Genomic DNA, 12,505 nt, shown 5'->3' with positions numbered 1-12,505 from the left:
AAGTGACACGTCATCAAAATGCCACGAGGACAATAGAGCAAGGCCTTAGTCTTTTCGCTGAAACAAGTGTCAGCTCAAGACTGGGGGGCTTATGTACCGTCCCGTCTCCTGGCGTTGACCAAAAGTTAAAAGTTAACATGTGGTAGGACCCCTTATGGGACCCAAGGAAGAAAGTCAACAGATTGGCCGCCTGAGGCATCGCCAATGAGAGGCGTCGCCTTGCTGAGGCGTCGCCAGGTTATTGCATTGCCAAGCAAAGCCGTCGCCAGGTTAAGGCGTCGCCGGGTTAAGGCATCACCAAGCTAAGACGTCGCAAGGAGGCTTCGGGCCTCGACAGTTCGGAACAGTAACAAAGAGAAGAGAAAAGTGGCTTCGAGGCCATAGGTTCTGATACCGGTAGGGGGTAATCTGACTCGTGAAGTATCCACGCCACTGCTGGGAGACCCTGGGATAGATACGACCCATGAGAGGGCCATGACCAGGGGAGAACCACATGCATGGTACGAGAGAAAGATAGATACACCCCCAGGGCAAGTAACTAGTGATTGGGGCGCATGAGTTGACACCCAGAAAGTCAACCCACGTGCCAAATGCACTTCGAAGGAAAGAGGGCTCACACAATGGGATAACCCTACGTTGGGTTACGGCGCTGTGAGGCCCTCCGCACAGAATAACGATCAAGTCAAAAGGACACGTGACAATTAACACGTGCCCGTTAGATGTTTCAGTGAAAGTTTGCCAAGGTACGCGCTAATTCAGTTAAGATTCGAACGTTCCAAGGAACATTTTTATACGCTTTCAATGTGCTTCAACGCGCTTTAAATGCAGAAGGTATATAAAAAGGGGGCCTTGGGTTGTTTGAGGGGATCCGAGTTTTAACCTAATTCTCGCAGTTTTACACAGAGCACGAACCCTAGTTGTTCTAGCTGCGCACCAATTGTGAGCACAAGACAATTAGGGTAACCCAGTTTTAGGATTCCAGCACAGTTATTTTTTACCACCTCCAGAGGGTGCGTCACCTTTGATGTTTCTCGCTAGCTAACTTGATAGTCGGAGTGCAAACAGCCGCGAGTGCGCCCCGTTGTTCACTTCTTTTCAGGTATCACAGACGGAGCATAACGAAGGTGCCCTAGCTCGCGAGGACAAGCCACGCGCAAAGACGATCCCGGTCAGCCGGCCGGAACAATCTCTTTAATGGTAAAATGATAGACAAGGATAATGACACCAAATATCAAATATAAAAAAATATATAATAAAAATCTAAAACAAACAACCACACATATAACATAAAATGTGGCACGACAATTTCTTAGCTTATAAGTTGCACATTCATTGGACAATGAAGCATGATAATTTTTAGAAACCATTATGTTACGATTCTGTTATAATTTTTCCATTCTGCACTACTGTTCTTGCTGGCTGACCTCGGTCGGTCTCCGAGTTGAGATATGCTTTGACTTGTCTCTACTTGGTGCGCCAAAACGCTGCTCAAATGGGACAAAGATGCTCTACCTGTTAATCACACTTTGAATATCAAGTCAGTGAGAGCATTCAAACAATAAAATTGTTTTAGTCTAGAGTACTCAGAAAAGCTCACTTTACTCGGAATCTCAAACCCCTTTTATAGACATTCCTTCAACAATTTTCATCAACAAGAATATAATCTCAACAACCAGAGTATAATATTCAACAATAATATGTTCACCGTGTACTTGTTACTTTCGGGTACACACACTTTTAAATTGCTTTTACTTGCATTTAATAATATACTTCAAGCAATTCACTTATTACTGTATTTAATAATATACCTCAACCAAATCAATTATTTCTTTTGTTATTTTTAATTATCTTCTCCACGTAAACTTACTAGAAAACCTGGGCTAACCTCGTAACACACTTTTGGGCCCATACTCGGCCCATGGCGAGCTAGGCTTGACTTGCATAACCGAGCTGACCATACCTAAACGCTTGGACCAAGGTCCCGAACACTCCTGGTGAGTACACAAGCCCCCCAAGCTCGAGCCAAGCTAGACTAGGCAAAAAGGCTTTCTAGCGCTGGTGGCTGACATGACGTTTTCCCCAGAGGGTAGGTTGTCGAAGCATTTCCTGACGAGAAGTCTCACCTTACTAAATTTGGAGCGGTCACGTGGCGTTTGAATCAACAGCGAGGAAACGCTATCGCTTCATCTTCCTCTTTAGAATAATATATAGCCCCTACCCACCTACATCTAAATAGTTGGGCATTTATCCGTGCTTTCATTATCTTGTGTTCATAGCTCGACATTTCGCCAACTGTGGAGGTTTTCCTGTATTTTTTTTAGGCCAAGCACTCAGGCAATCAATTGTGGGTTTCCCTAAACGGTGCGCCTGGAAGAGGTTTGCTTACCCTCTTCATAAAAAAATTTAAAGGAAAATTTCTTAAAATCCGAGCTTCAATAGGAGATTCGACCCTACTGGACGAATTTCCCTTGTACTGGACCCCTAAACTTAGATTCCAGAGTGCTTGGCACTTGGAAGATCTGTCACCAAAAGATCAAGGGATCTGCAAGTTTCTAACGAGCTTTATTAGCAAGGCGAAGCTATCCAAACTTACCAGGAAGATGAGGGCGACGGTGATGTGAATCAAAAATACATGAAGATGACCAATGTTGCTATACTTGAAGGGTCATTTCAACAAGAAAATAAAGATCCCATCAATAGGAGGAATGGTCAAGGACCACAATACTTGAAGTTCTTTTTATTAGTGTTCTTAATATGGAGGCCCAAGCCCAACAAAAGCCCAATCCCAATACATGATATCATCATCCATCATGCCTCAAAAGATTATTAAGAGCAAGGGCACAAGCAATAATATATGAGCATAAATTGATGTATCTTTTTATAATTTCTTTAGAGTAGAAATTAAGTACAACATAAAAGGAAGGTGTAGATATAGATGTAAGGGGTGCCAATGTACAAAGATAACTCACACCTACCATGTGACATGATATCTTGAAAAGCAAATGAAGCATTCTTGATCACAAACAAATGACTCATTGAAGGAACTTCATAACAAAAGGATAAGACTTTCCCTATCTCTACTTTTCAATTATAAATTCATATCAAATTCTTCATCTACATAATAAAAATTGCATCTGTTTTAAACTCTTCTTAGGTTCTGTTTAAAATACAAACTCTGTTATTGTTGCAGAAAAACAACCGATTGTTTCCTCGAAACAACCAATTGTTTCTTCTTTGACAACACTGTGAATAATTGATTTAATTTCTCTATAAATTCTATCTTTTACAGATTTCAATCTTAAAGGGATTTTGAGTCAATAAAGTTGTCTTTAAAGTCTGATCTGGTTTTGAAGGAAGTTACATCTTTTCATAAAAAGGAATATATTCCATATCTTGGAAATTCAAGTGCCTTTATGACTAGCCAAAGTCACATGTGATGACCATGTGTTTTTCTGCTCTGAACTGACGTTTTATGTGCAAGGCTTGGACCAGTTTCTACCTTGAAGACTGAAACCCACTACCACCAAAAGATCAAAGAGGGATTCTGTTTTGCTATAAAAATTTGTTGCAACTGTTTTCCTTCACAAAAACAACCCATTGGCTCATCTCTTGCTATATCTCTTTCTCTCCTTGTGTGTGTGCCTTTTCCTCATTCTGTTTTCATGGATTCCACTCCTCCTATATCAAAGAGAATTAAAACCAGGGCTGTGAGACCAGGAGGATGTCTTGAGGGCTGGTTTTCAGGAGATAATGAATTGATTGAGAAGTATCGCTTTGAAACAAGTAGAAAAGTGATAAACAATCCAAAATTTGTCTCCTTTGATTGGTTGAAAAGTCAAAAGTTGGACAATGTGAGGAGGCTTCTCAAAGAACATTTGTTGAAGAGGTTCTTGGAGATGAAGGGGAACATATATCCGGATCTAATTCGGGTTTTCTACACAAATTTATAGTTTGAAGGTAACAATTTTGTTTCTCATGTTAAGGGTGTAGATATGGAGATTACCCATGATGTATGGGTTGCTGTAACTGGTTTGAAATATGTTGGGCTGAGAATCAATAAAGGAAACATTGGTGTGGTGGAAAACTTCAACAAAGTTCAAGACTATAGAAGCTGTTTGAAGAATCCTCAAACTCAAATAAGGACTTGTTTTGTTGGAGGTTTGAAGTTAAATGAAAGGTTGTTAGCTCTCATTGTTACATGGATTTTAACACCTAGAGGAAGCAACCATTCTATTTTAACTATAGAAGATCTTGTCTATATCTATTGCATCATGAACAAAGTCAAGATCAATTGGATTCATATCATGAAGGAGCACATGCAAAAATCTATGAGGTTAAGTGATTACCATTATCCTTATGCTGTCTTAATTTCTAACTTCTTACTCTATTTTGAAGTGAATCTTGAGGATGAAACATTTGAGTTGGTGAAATCAACACTTGAAGTGAACAATGGTTCACTAAGTAAGATGGGTTTTACCAAGATCAATGGAAGATGGGTAAGCAAGGATGGTGAACATGGTGGTTCCTCAAGTGCTGCACAAGTTGAAAATGATGAAGAAGATCAAGATGGTGCTTATATGAATGTTCAAGATGCAAAAATACCTGCAACTGATTTTGGAGTTGGGACAAGTGTTGGACAACAAGGAGATGGGACTCCTTCAATGACTTCCTTTGAAAGCTACATGGTGAATAAGATAGATGGCTTTGCGGAAAATCAAAGGAATCTTCATGATCTTTGTGTTTCAAACTTTCAGAACTTTGATAATAGATTCCAAAGAATGGATACAAGGTTTCAAATGCTTGATGAACAGATTGAAGCTGTTCAGAATAAAATCTATGAGCTGCAGTATGGAAAGGAAGACTGAAGAAAAATAATCGGTTGATCTGTCGAAACAACCGATTGTTACACTTGTCTGTCAAGGCTTTATTGTTTTCTATTTTTGAATTTCCTTATTCTTAACTATTCTGTTTTATCTCTTCCTGAAGTCTATTTGTGGAGACAAATAGGGGGAGAATATTTGGTTTTGTGTTGCCAAAACTCTTATATGTTTGAATGTTGTTTAAATTCTGCTACTACTACTATTGCTTTTATCTTGGTTTAAGGCTGGTTTTTCTACTCTAAGGTTTATGTAGAAAACCAGTTAAATGTGCTATTCTAACCTACTGTTAAAGATGCTCTGGTTTGCATAAGTTTTGCTTTGCAGGTGCTGCTTCAGATTCAAACAAAGACCAACACAAGCAACCAGGGATTTGTCTTCATCAAATAAGGGGAGATTATTGATCAAGAGTGATCAAGTGCTTTGAAGAATTCAAATTGTGCTTTGAAGAATCCAAATCCTCTGTGTTTGATGCAAGACTGTGTTACTGTTGCGTTTTGGGAGGGATCTAGGTAGTTTTATTTGTAATCCACTCCTTTGTTGAATCTGAAGCTAATGTGTGTTTAAATCCTTTTTGAAATAAAGTGTTTTTCAAACTAAGTGAAAAACAACCTGTTGTTTTGTCGAATCAACCGGTTGTTTTACTCTTAGGAGTTTTTGAAAAGGATGAAAATTGTTTAAGTTTGGTTGACTTAACTACCAAACCAAACAATCGGTTGTTTTGTGGTTTCAACCAATTGTTTCTTTGAAAATCCTAACAGAATTTTGTTTTGGAGTTTGAATGTGCTTTAAATGATTTCCAACTGAATACGCTCCTTCATTAAATGCTTTGACCAATCTTTGGAAAATATAAATAGTTTGTTTATGTTTTCAAACAAAGTAGAGAAACAGATTTGAGTTTTTCAGTTGTTAAAGAGTTGATTCAAGATTTGAACATTCACATTAAAGCTTTGGGTTTTCTAAGAGAGTGGAATATGATTGCATTTGTATTGATTTCAAATTATTCTGTAAACAAGTGTAATCTCTTCTCAACCTTCTGTATTTCTGGTGCCAAGGAGTGTTGTGTGTTCTTGAGGTGGTCAACATCAATACTCTTGGTGTGTGAATTGCCAAAGTGAGTGTGTTTCTTGAAGGGTTCAAGGTTACTGCTTTGGTGGATTGTGTGTTGTAATCTAGTTTGATTACTTAGTGGATTACCCAGTGGTTTTCTGGAGACTAGATGTAGCTCTTGGTTTAAGAGTGAACCAGTATAAACTGTTGGTGTATCTTTCTCTTACCCTTAAACTCATTTAAATTTTGTTTTTAATTTTACTGGTACAAACAACTGATTGTTACGCAGAAAGAACCGATTGTTTTTCTGCTACGTGTTGTGCACCCCTCCCGTGTTGTGCAAGCCGCAGTTGGGCACTCCGCTCCGATTGTACTTTATTGTAACGGAGCGGGCAATTAGCTCGATCCTCGTCCAAGAGCAGGACCAAGTACAGAAACCATTATACTTTGTAAGCAAAGTATTGCAAGAGCCGGAGGTGAGATACCAAGCCCTAGAGAAGGCGGCCCTGGACGTGGTATTCTCGGCTATGAGGCTTCGTCATTACTTCCAAAGTTTCACAGTGGTGGTGATGACAGACCTACCTATCCGAAAGGTGCTACAGAAGCCGGACGTGGCAGGCAGGATGCTATGTTGGGCAGTGGAGCTCTCGGAGTTCGATGTTCAGTACAAATCCCGAGGCCCCATCAAAGGCCAAGTGTATGCGGATTTTGTGGTAGAGCTCTCCCCGGTAGGTGCACAACAAGAGGAGGAGCCCAGTTTCAAATGGGTGCTCTCAGTGGATGGGTCATCCAACCAACAAGGCAGCGGAGCTAGCGTGATCTTGGAAGGACCGAACGGGCTGTTGATTGAGCAGGCCCTAAGGTTCGCTTTCAAGGCCAGCAACAATCAGGCGGAGTACGAAGCCGTCATAGCCGGGATGCTCTTAGCTAAAGAGATGGGAGCACAAAGCTTATTGGCAAAGAGCGATTCCCTTTTAGTCACAGGTCAGGTGACCGGGGAATATAAAGCCAAAGATCCACAGATGGTCGCGTACTTGGGGTACGTCCATATTTTGAAGGGCTCGTTCGCAGTGTTAGAGCTAGTACACGTCCCAAGAGAGCAGAATGCCCGAGTTGACTTGCTGGCCATGCTCGCTAGTTCAGGCAAGGGAGGAAACCCTCAAGGCACCGCGAACTTTCGTTGCTGATAACAGGGTGGGTGTTCATCAGGTCAGTACGACTAGTGGAAGGGCGAGGAGTCATCGGTCGTTGACTCAGGAGACGCTGGGGACGCCCAGTGTAAACGCTTACCCGGTCTTGGAGGGGAACCCAATGCAGATATGCATTGTTGAGGAGGGGGACTCATGGATGACACCCTATAGGCGCTACCTAGCTGATGGGGTGCTTCCATTGGAGCCCGCTGAAGCCAAGAAGATAAAGAGGAACTCCGTCAAATACACCCTTGCTGATGGGAAGTCGTTCAGACATGGTTTCACCCACCCAAGTCTAGTGTGTGTAAGTGGAGACCTGTGTACACGAATAATGGCAGAACTCCACAAGGGGATTTGTGGTAGCCACGTTGGAGGTCAGTCCTTGGCATCGAAGGTCGTTCGTGCAGGCTATTACTAGTCGACAATGAGAGAAGATTACATGAGGCACGCCCAGCGGTGCAAACAGTATCAACAGCACGCCGACTGGCACAAGGCACCGCCAGAAGAGCTAAGGTCGATTTACAGCCCGTGGCCGTTTTACATGTGGGGAATCGACATTCTAGGGCCCTTTCCTTTGGCGGTAAGGCAGATGAAGTACCTTCATAGAGTACTTCACAAAGTGGATAGAGGCTGAGCCAGTAGCGCAAATCACAGCTCACAAGATCCAACACTTCATGTGGAAGAATATAGTGTGCCGTTTTGGCGTACCGAGGCGTCTAGTTTCTGATAATGGCACACAATTCGTTAGCCAACAACTGGGCAAGTTATGCACAGAGGTTGGAATAAAGCAAGTGTTCGCATCAGTTAAGCACCCCCAGACAATGGGCAGGTTGAGTCTGCCAACAGAGTCCTACTCAGAGGTCTGAAGAGAAGGCTTGAGAAGGTCAAAGGGACCTAGGCAAAAGAGGTTCCTAGAATAGTCTGGGCTTACCACACCACGCCTCAGTCCACCACCAGAGAGACAACCTTCAGCTTGGTGTACGGGTCAGACACAATGATTCCAGTAGAGATTCTGGAGAGCTTGCTACGATTTCAGGACTTCGTAGTTGAGGAGTCCAATGAAGAGAGAAAGGTGAACCTGGATCTACTGGATGAGGTCAGAGAGGAGGCAAGAATTAAAGCTGAAGCGTTAAAGAGAAGGATGGAGTACAAGCACAGCTCGAAGCTAAGGCCTTGGCATTCCAAATCGCCGACCTAGTAATGTGCAAGTGGACTGGCCCTTTCAAGGTGACGGAGGTCCTAGGAAACGGGGCGTACAGGCTTGAGACTTTGGAAGGAGGCTCAATTCTTCGTACCTGGAATGCGGCCAATCTCAAGTTTTATTTCAGTTGAACTCCAGCATTGTACACAGCTTAAGGGGACGCTCTTTTTCCCTTTTAAGGGTTTTTTAATGAGGTCATCCAATAAAATTACGATTGAAGTATGCATACTCTCGAATTTTTTGTACAATGCAGCGACAAACCTGTTGTCTTGGTGTTTAGACACCTTGAGAGGGAGTGGCAGCTTCCGCTTAGGACCCCCCCCCCTCGAGCGTGGGCGCCAAGTGTGAACAACAGGGTTCGACTAGCGACGAACCTGTCGTTTTGGTGTTTAGACACCTCGAGAGGGAGTGACAGCTTCCGCTTAGGACGCCTCCCCCCTCGAGCTTGGGCACTAGTGTGAGCAGCAGGGTTCGACCAACGACGAACCTGTCGTCTTGGTGTTTAGACACCTCAAGAGGGAGTGGCAGCTTCCCCCTAGGACGCCTCCCCCTCGAGCGTGGGCGCCAAGTGCGAATAGTAGGGTTCGACCAGTGACGAACCTGTCGTTTAGACACCTCGAGAGGGAGTGGCAACTTCCGCCTAGGCCGCCTCCCCCTCGAGCGTGGGCGCCAATTGCGAACAACAGGGTTCGACCAGCGACGAACCTGTCATTTTGGTGTTTAGACACCTCGAAAGGGAGTGGCAGCTTCCGCTTAGGACACCTTCTGATATGATTCCACTAGCTAGATATAGATGATTCTTTGACATTTTATGGAATCAACTTGAGTTGGAGTATGAATAGGCACTTTTAATAGAAATGGATCAATGTTCTATGTTTCAAGAACTCACCAAAACATGCACCAAACACCAAACTCACATGGAAGACCCATTTCTTGCCAAGTGAACCGATTAAATTGAACAAGAAAGCAAATGCACCATTTAAAAAGCTTAAGAACTTAAAAGCACCGAACAAATTAAGAAGAAATGAAGAAGAAACAATTGAATCCAGCAAAAGAACATAAGAACCGAACACTACATGAATTTAAGCTCAAAACACCGAATAGAAAGATCCTAGACATATTTTTGAATTAGAATGAACTTGGAAATGAAATGAAAAGATGAAGAAGAGATGAACTTATGAGAATGAAGAGCTTGGTTGATGGTCACGCCACTTGAAGTGTGAAGGCTCCAAGATAAGTGAGCAATGCCGCCACTTGAGAGAACCAAGGCAGTCAAGCTGAGACAAGGAAGAGGAGAAAACAAGTTCTCACACACTCAATCACCAATTTGGGAGAGTTTTGCTACTATAATTCTCAAATCTCCTTTAGGAAGGACCTAAGCCCTCCTTTTATAGGAGCACGGGTCGGTCATTACATATCTTATTCCCTAAGCTACCCAAAAAGCTCCTAAGCTCACGCCCCCTACTAAGCTCATTCCCAAGCTTTTAGAATTTCCTAAAACTAAAGCCTAAAGATGCTTTTACAAAAGAGGTGTCTAATGTTTCCCTCTAAGCACCTTTTAATACACAAGAGATGGGGGCGCTGAAAAAGGAGAAGCAAGCTTGGGGGCTTAGGGAGGAAGCCCACCAAGCTTCACTGAAGCTGGCCCAAGAGGGTAAGGAGGGGGCTGAAGCATACGCGCATGAGGTTGAACAAGCGTATGCATACCTCCTAGCCCACCTCACCTCCCACCAAATCCAGAATATTGGCCTTCAAGAGGTGGCTCGTGCCTCCGAAGTGCAGCAGAAAAAACTTGAAGAACTGTATGTTGCTCGGGGGCAGAAGCTGGCTGAGACCGAGGGCGCCCTGGCGGCAAAGGTCGAGGCCTTCGACCTTCTCCAAGCTGAATATAATAGACTCCATACTGAGGCCAACAAGCTCCAGGTGGGGAAGGAGTTCTTGGACAAACAGCTAGCGTCCAAGGATTCCAGGATCGACGAGCTGGAGAGGGAAAACCAGGAGCTCACCGGCGAGATGGCGGGCGTGTTCGACAAAGGCTTCAAGGAGGCTCTGGTTCAAGCATCTTGCGAGAACCCAGGGATCAACGTCTCGAACTGCGACCCTACCCACCACGTCGTCGATGGGAAAGTTGTGCCTGTTGAACTGGGCGATTGAACTGCAAACCCTCAACCTCCATCTTTTGCTCTTTACGTTTTTTCTGCACTTGATAACTTCGTAAATACTTTGAACTATTTGTATTTTGTTGTAACAGTGGGTATTAATTGACATTATCCTTGTCCTTAATCTTCACTTTAACACTTGCATGTTTCTGAGGAATTAAGTGCTGTTTGACTGCTATCTTTACCTTTGTTCTTCATTCTTGTATGCTTCAACTGCTTCGCCTGTACTTCTATCTGTTTCTTTCGCTATATTGGGCGAACTTGTATCTATGGCGCTTAGGTAGCACGTAACCTTCTCTTCTCTTTCTTTTACCCATCACTTCTAACTTTCACCTCGAAACTCGTTCAGCCTTCGTATCTGCGAGGGCTCTACCTCGTGAAGGCGTTGGCTGCTCCGCCATTGCTCAAATGCAAAAGTTGAACTTGATCTCTTCCGGCTTCGTCATCGCTCGAGGGTGTGGAGGGTCATCTGTATACTGTATTGAGTGTCCACGCTCGAGAAGAGACCTGCTCTGGGCCTAAACACTTGGGACAAAGTCGTGCTTCAGTGCCCACGCCCATGGAGAGGCCTGTCTAACAGCGTCGTCTCGTCCATGGAGTGTCTCAAACACCAAGATAATTTGTCCCTTAACCCTTGGTGCTTGGTGCCCACGCCTGAGGAGAGACCTGCTCTGGGCCTAAACACTTGGGACAAAGTCGCGCTTCAGTGCCCACGCCCATGGAGAGGCCTGTCTAACAGCGTCGTCTCGTCCATGGAGTGTCTCAAACACCAAGATAATTTGTCCCTTAACCCTTGGTGCTTGGTGCCCACGCCTGAGGAGAGACCTGCTCTGGGCCTAAACACTTGGGACAAAGTCGCGCTTCAGTGCCCACGCCCATGGAGAGGCCTGTCTAACAGCGTCGTCTCGTCCATCGAGTGTCTCAAACACCAAGATAATTTGTCCCTTAACCCTTGGTGCTTGGTGCTCACGCCTGAGGAGAGGCTTATTACAGCAGCGCCGTATCGTCCTCAGGGTGTCTGAAAACACCAAGCACTAGGCGGGCCTGAAGCCTCCCGCGGAGTCACTCCCTCCATGGTCTTTCCTACCCATGGGTATCAGGGAGTAACATTGCTGATGACTTTCTTGTTTTCCGGCGATTTTGCCCCCTCCACAGTCTTTCCTACCCGTGGATAACGGGGGGCGACGCCATCAGTGCCTTATACCGGCAACGCCACCAGCGTCTTATACTGGCGACGCCACGAGCGTCTTACACTGGAGACGCCATGAGCGTTTTATACTGGCGACGCCATGAGCGTCTTATACTGGCGACGCCTTGCCCTGGCGATGCCTGGTGCGATCAATCTGTTGACTTTGGCCTTGACGTTGACTTTGACTTTTGACTCTGGTCAACGCCCGAGGGCGGGACATTTGCTTTAGGGAAAAGACTAAGGTCCCGCCCATGCCATCCACGTGGTACTTTCCATATTGTTGACGGGGCGTTCCCCTGCTTGATTTGATCTTGACATTTTCTGAGCTCTTGACAAGATGTTCTCTTCTTCGCCGGCGCGTCGTACCCTCGGGGACTCTGTCGACACGACGTTCTCTGAACGAGGAAAAGTGACGCTAAGGGTTGTCCTCCCGTCTCCTGACACGTGGCTCAATCGCACGGTGCCCCTTTTCGTGTCCTTTGGCACCTCAACTGTAATGTTTGGGTCTTTGAAATCCCGTACTTGCACTCATCATTTCTGTGTTTTTGCATCTTCTTCGCACCGTTCCTCTTCCTTCCAAAGAGTTCGTTTATGCGTTCTTTTCTCGTTGACATTTCCCTTCTGCACTCCCACCGCATCTTTCTCCTTTGATCTTTTGGTTCTTTCACCAACAGCTGGTGCCAGCATGTCTACCAATCCTCCTTCCCCTAGAGCCAAACCTAAAGATCTTTACGTGTGGGCTTCACGCGAGCTCCTCAATGAGTGCTCTAGCCTACTTTCCTCCAGGGCCTTGAGGGAACATGCGGGGGGACCCGTGTACCTATGATCATCGTGCCTTC

General features: G+C 44.5%; 1 protein-coding gene across 1 annotated transcript; it reads left to right on the top strand.

The window, feature by feature from the left end:
* Nucleotides 1–6,454: 6,454 nt before the first annotated feature.
* Nucleotides 6,455–7,114, top strand: LOC137805546 (uncharacterized). The gene has a single exon (XM_068605492.1). The coding sequence runs from the start codon at nucleotides 6,455–6,457 to the stop codon at nucleotides 7,112–7,114; it is 660 nt and encodes a 219-aa protein (XP_068461593.1).
* Nucleotides 7,115–12,505: the final 5,391 nt, after the last annotated feature.

This window comes from Phaseolus vulgaris, chromosome 11 (assembly GCF_000499845.2).
Source record: "Phaseolus vulgaris cultivar G19833 chromosome 11, P. vulgaris v2.0, whole genome shotgun sequence".
NCBI classification, from domain to species: Eukaryota; Viridiplantae; Streptophyta; class Magnoliopsida; order Fabales; family Fabaceae; genus Phaseolus; species Phaseolus vulgaris.
The sequence above is the reverse complement of the archived record's forward strand: the minus strand, read 5'-3'. Positions and strand labels throughout refer to the sequence as shown.

What these genes read in the sequence shown, in the direction of transcription:
- LOC137805546 (XM_068605492.1), top strand. Translation starts at nt 6,455, where the DNA reads ATGAGGCTTCGTCATTACTTCCAAAGTTTCACAGTGGTGGTGATGACA.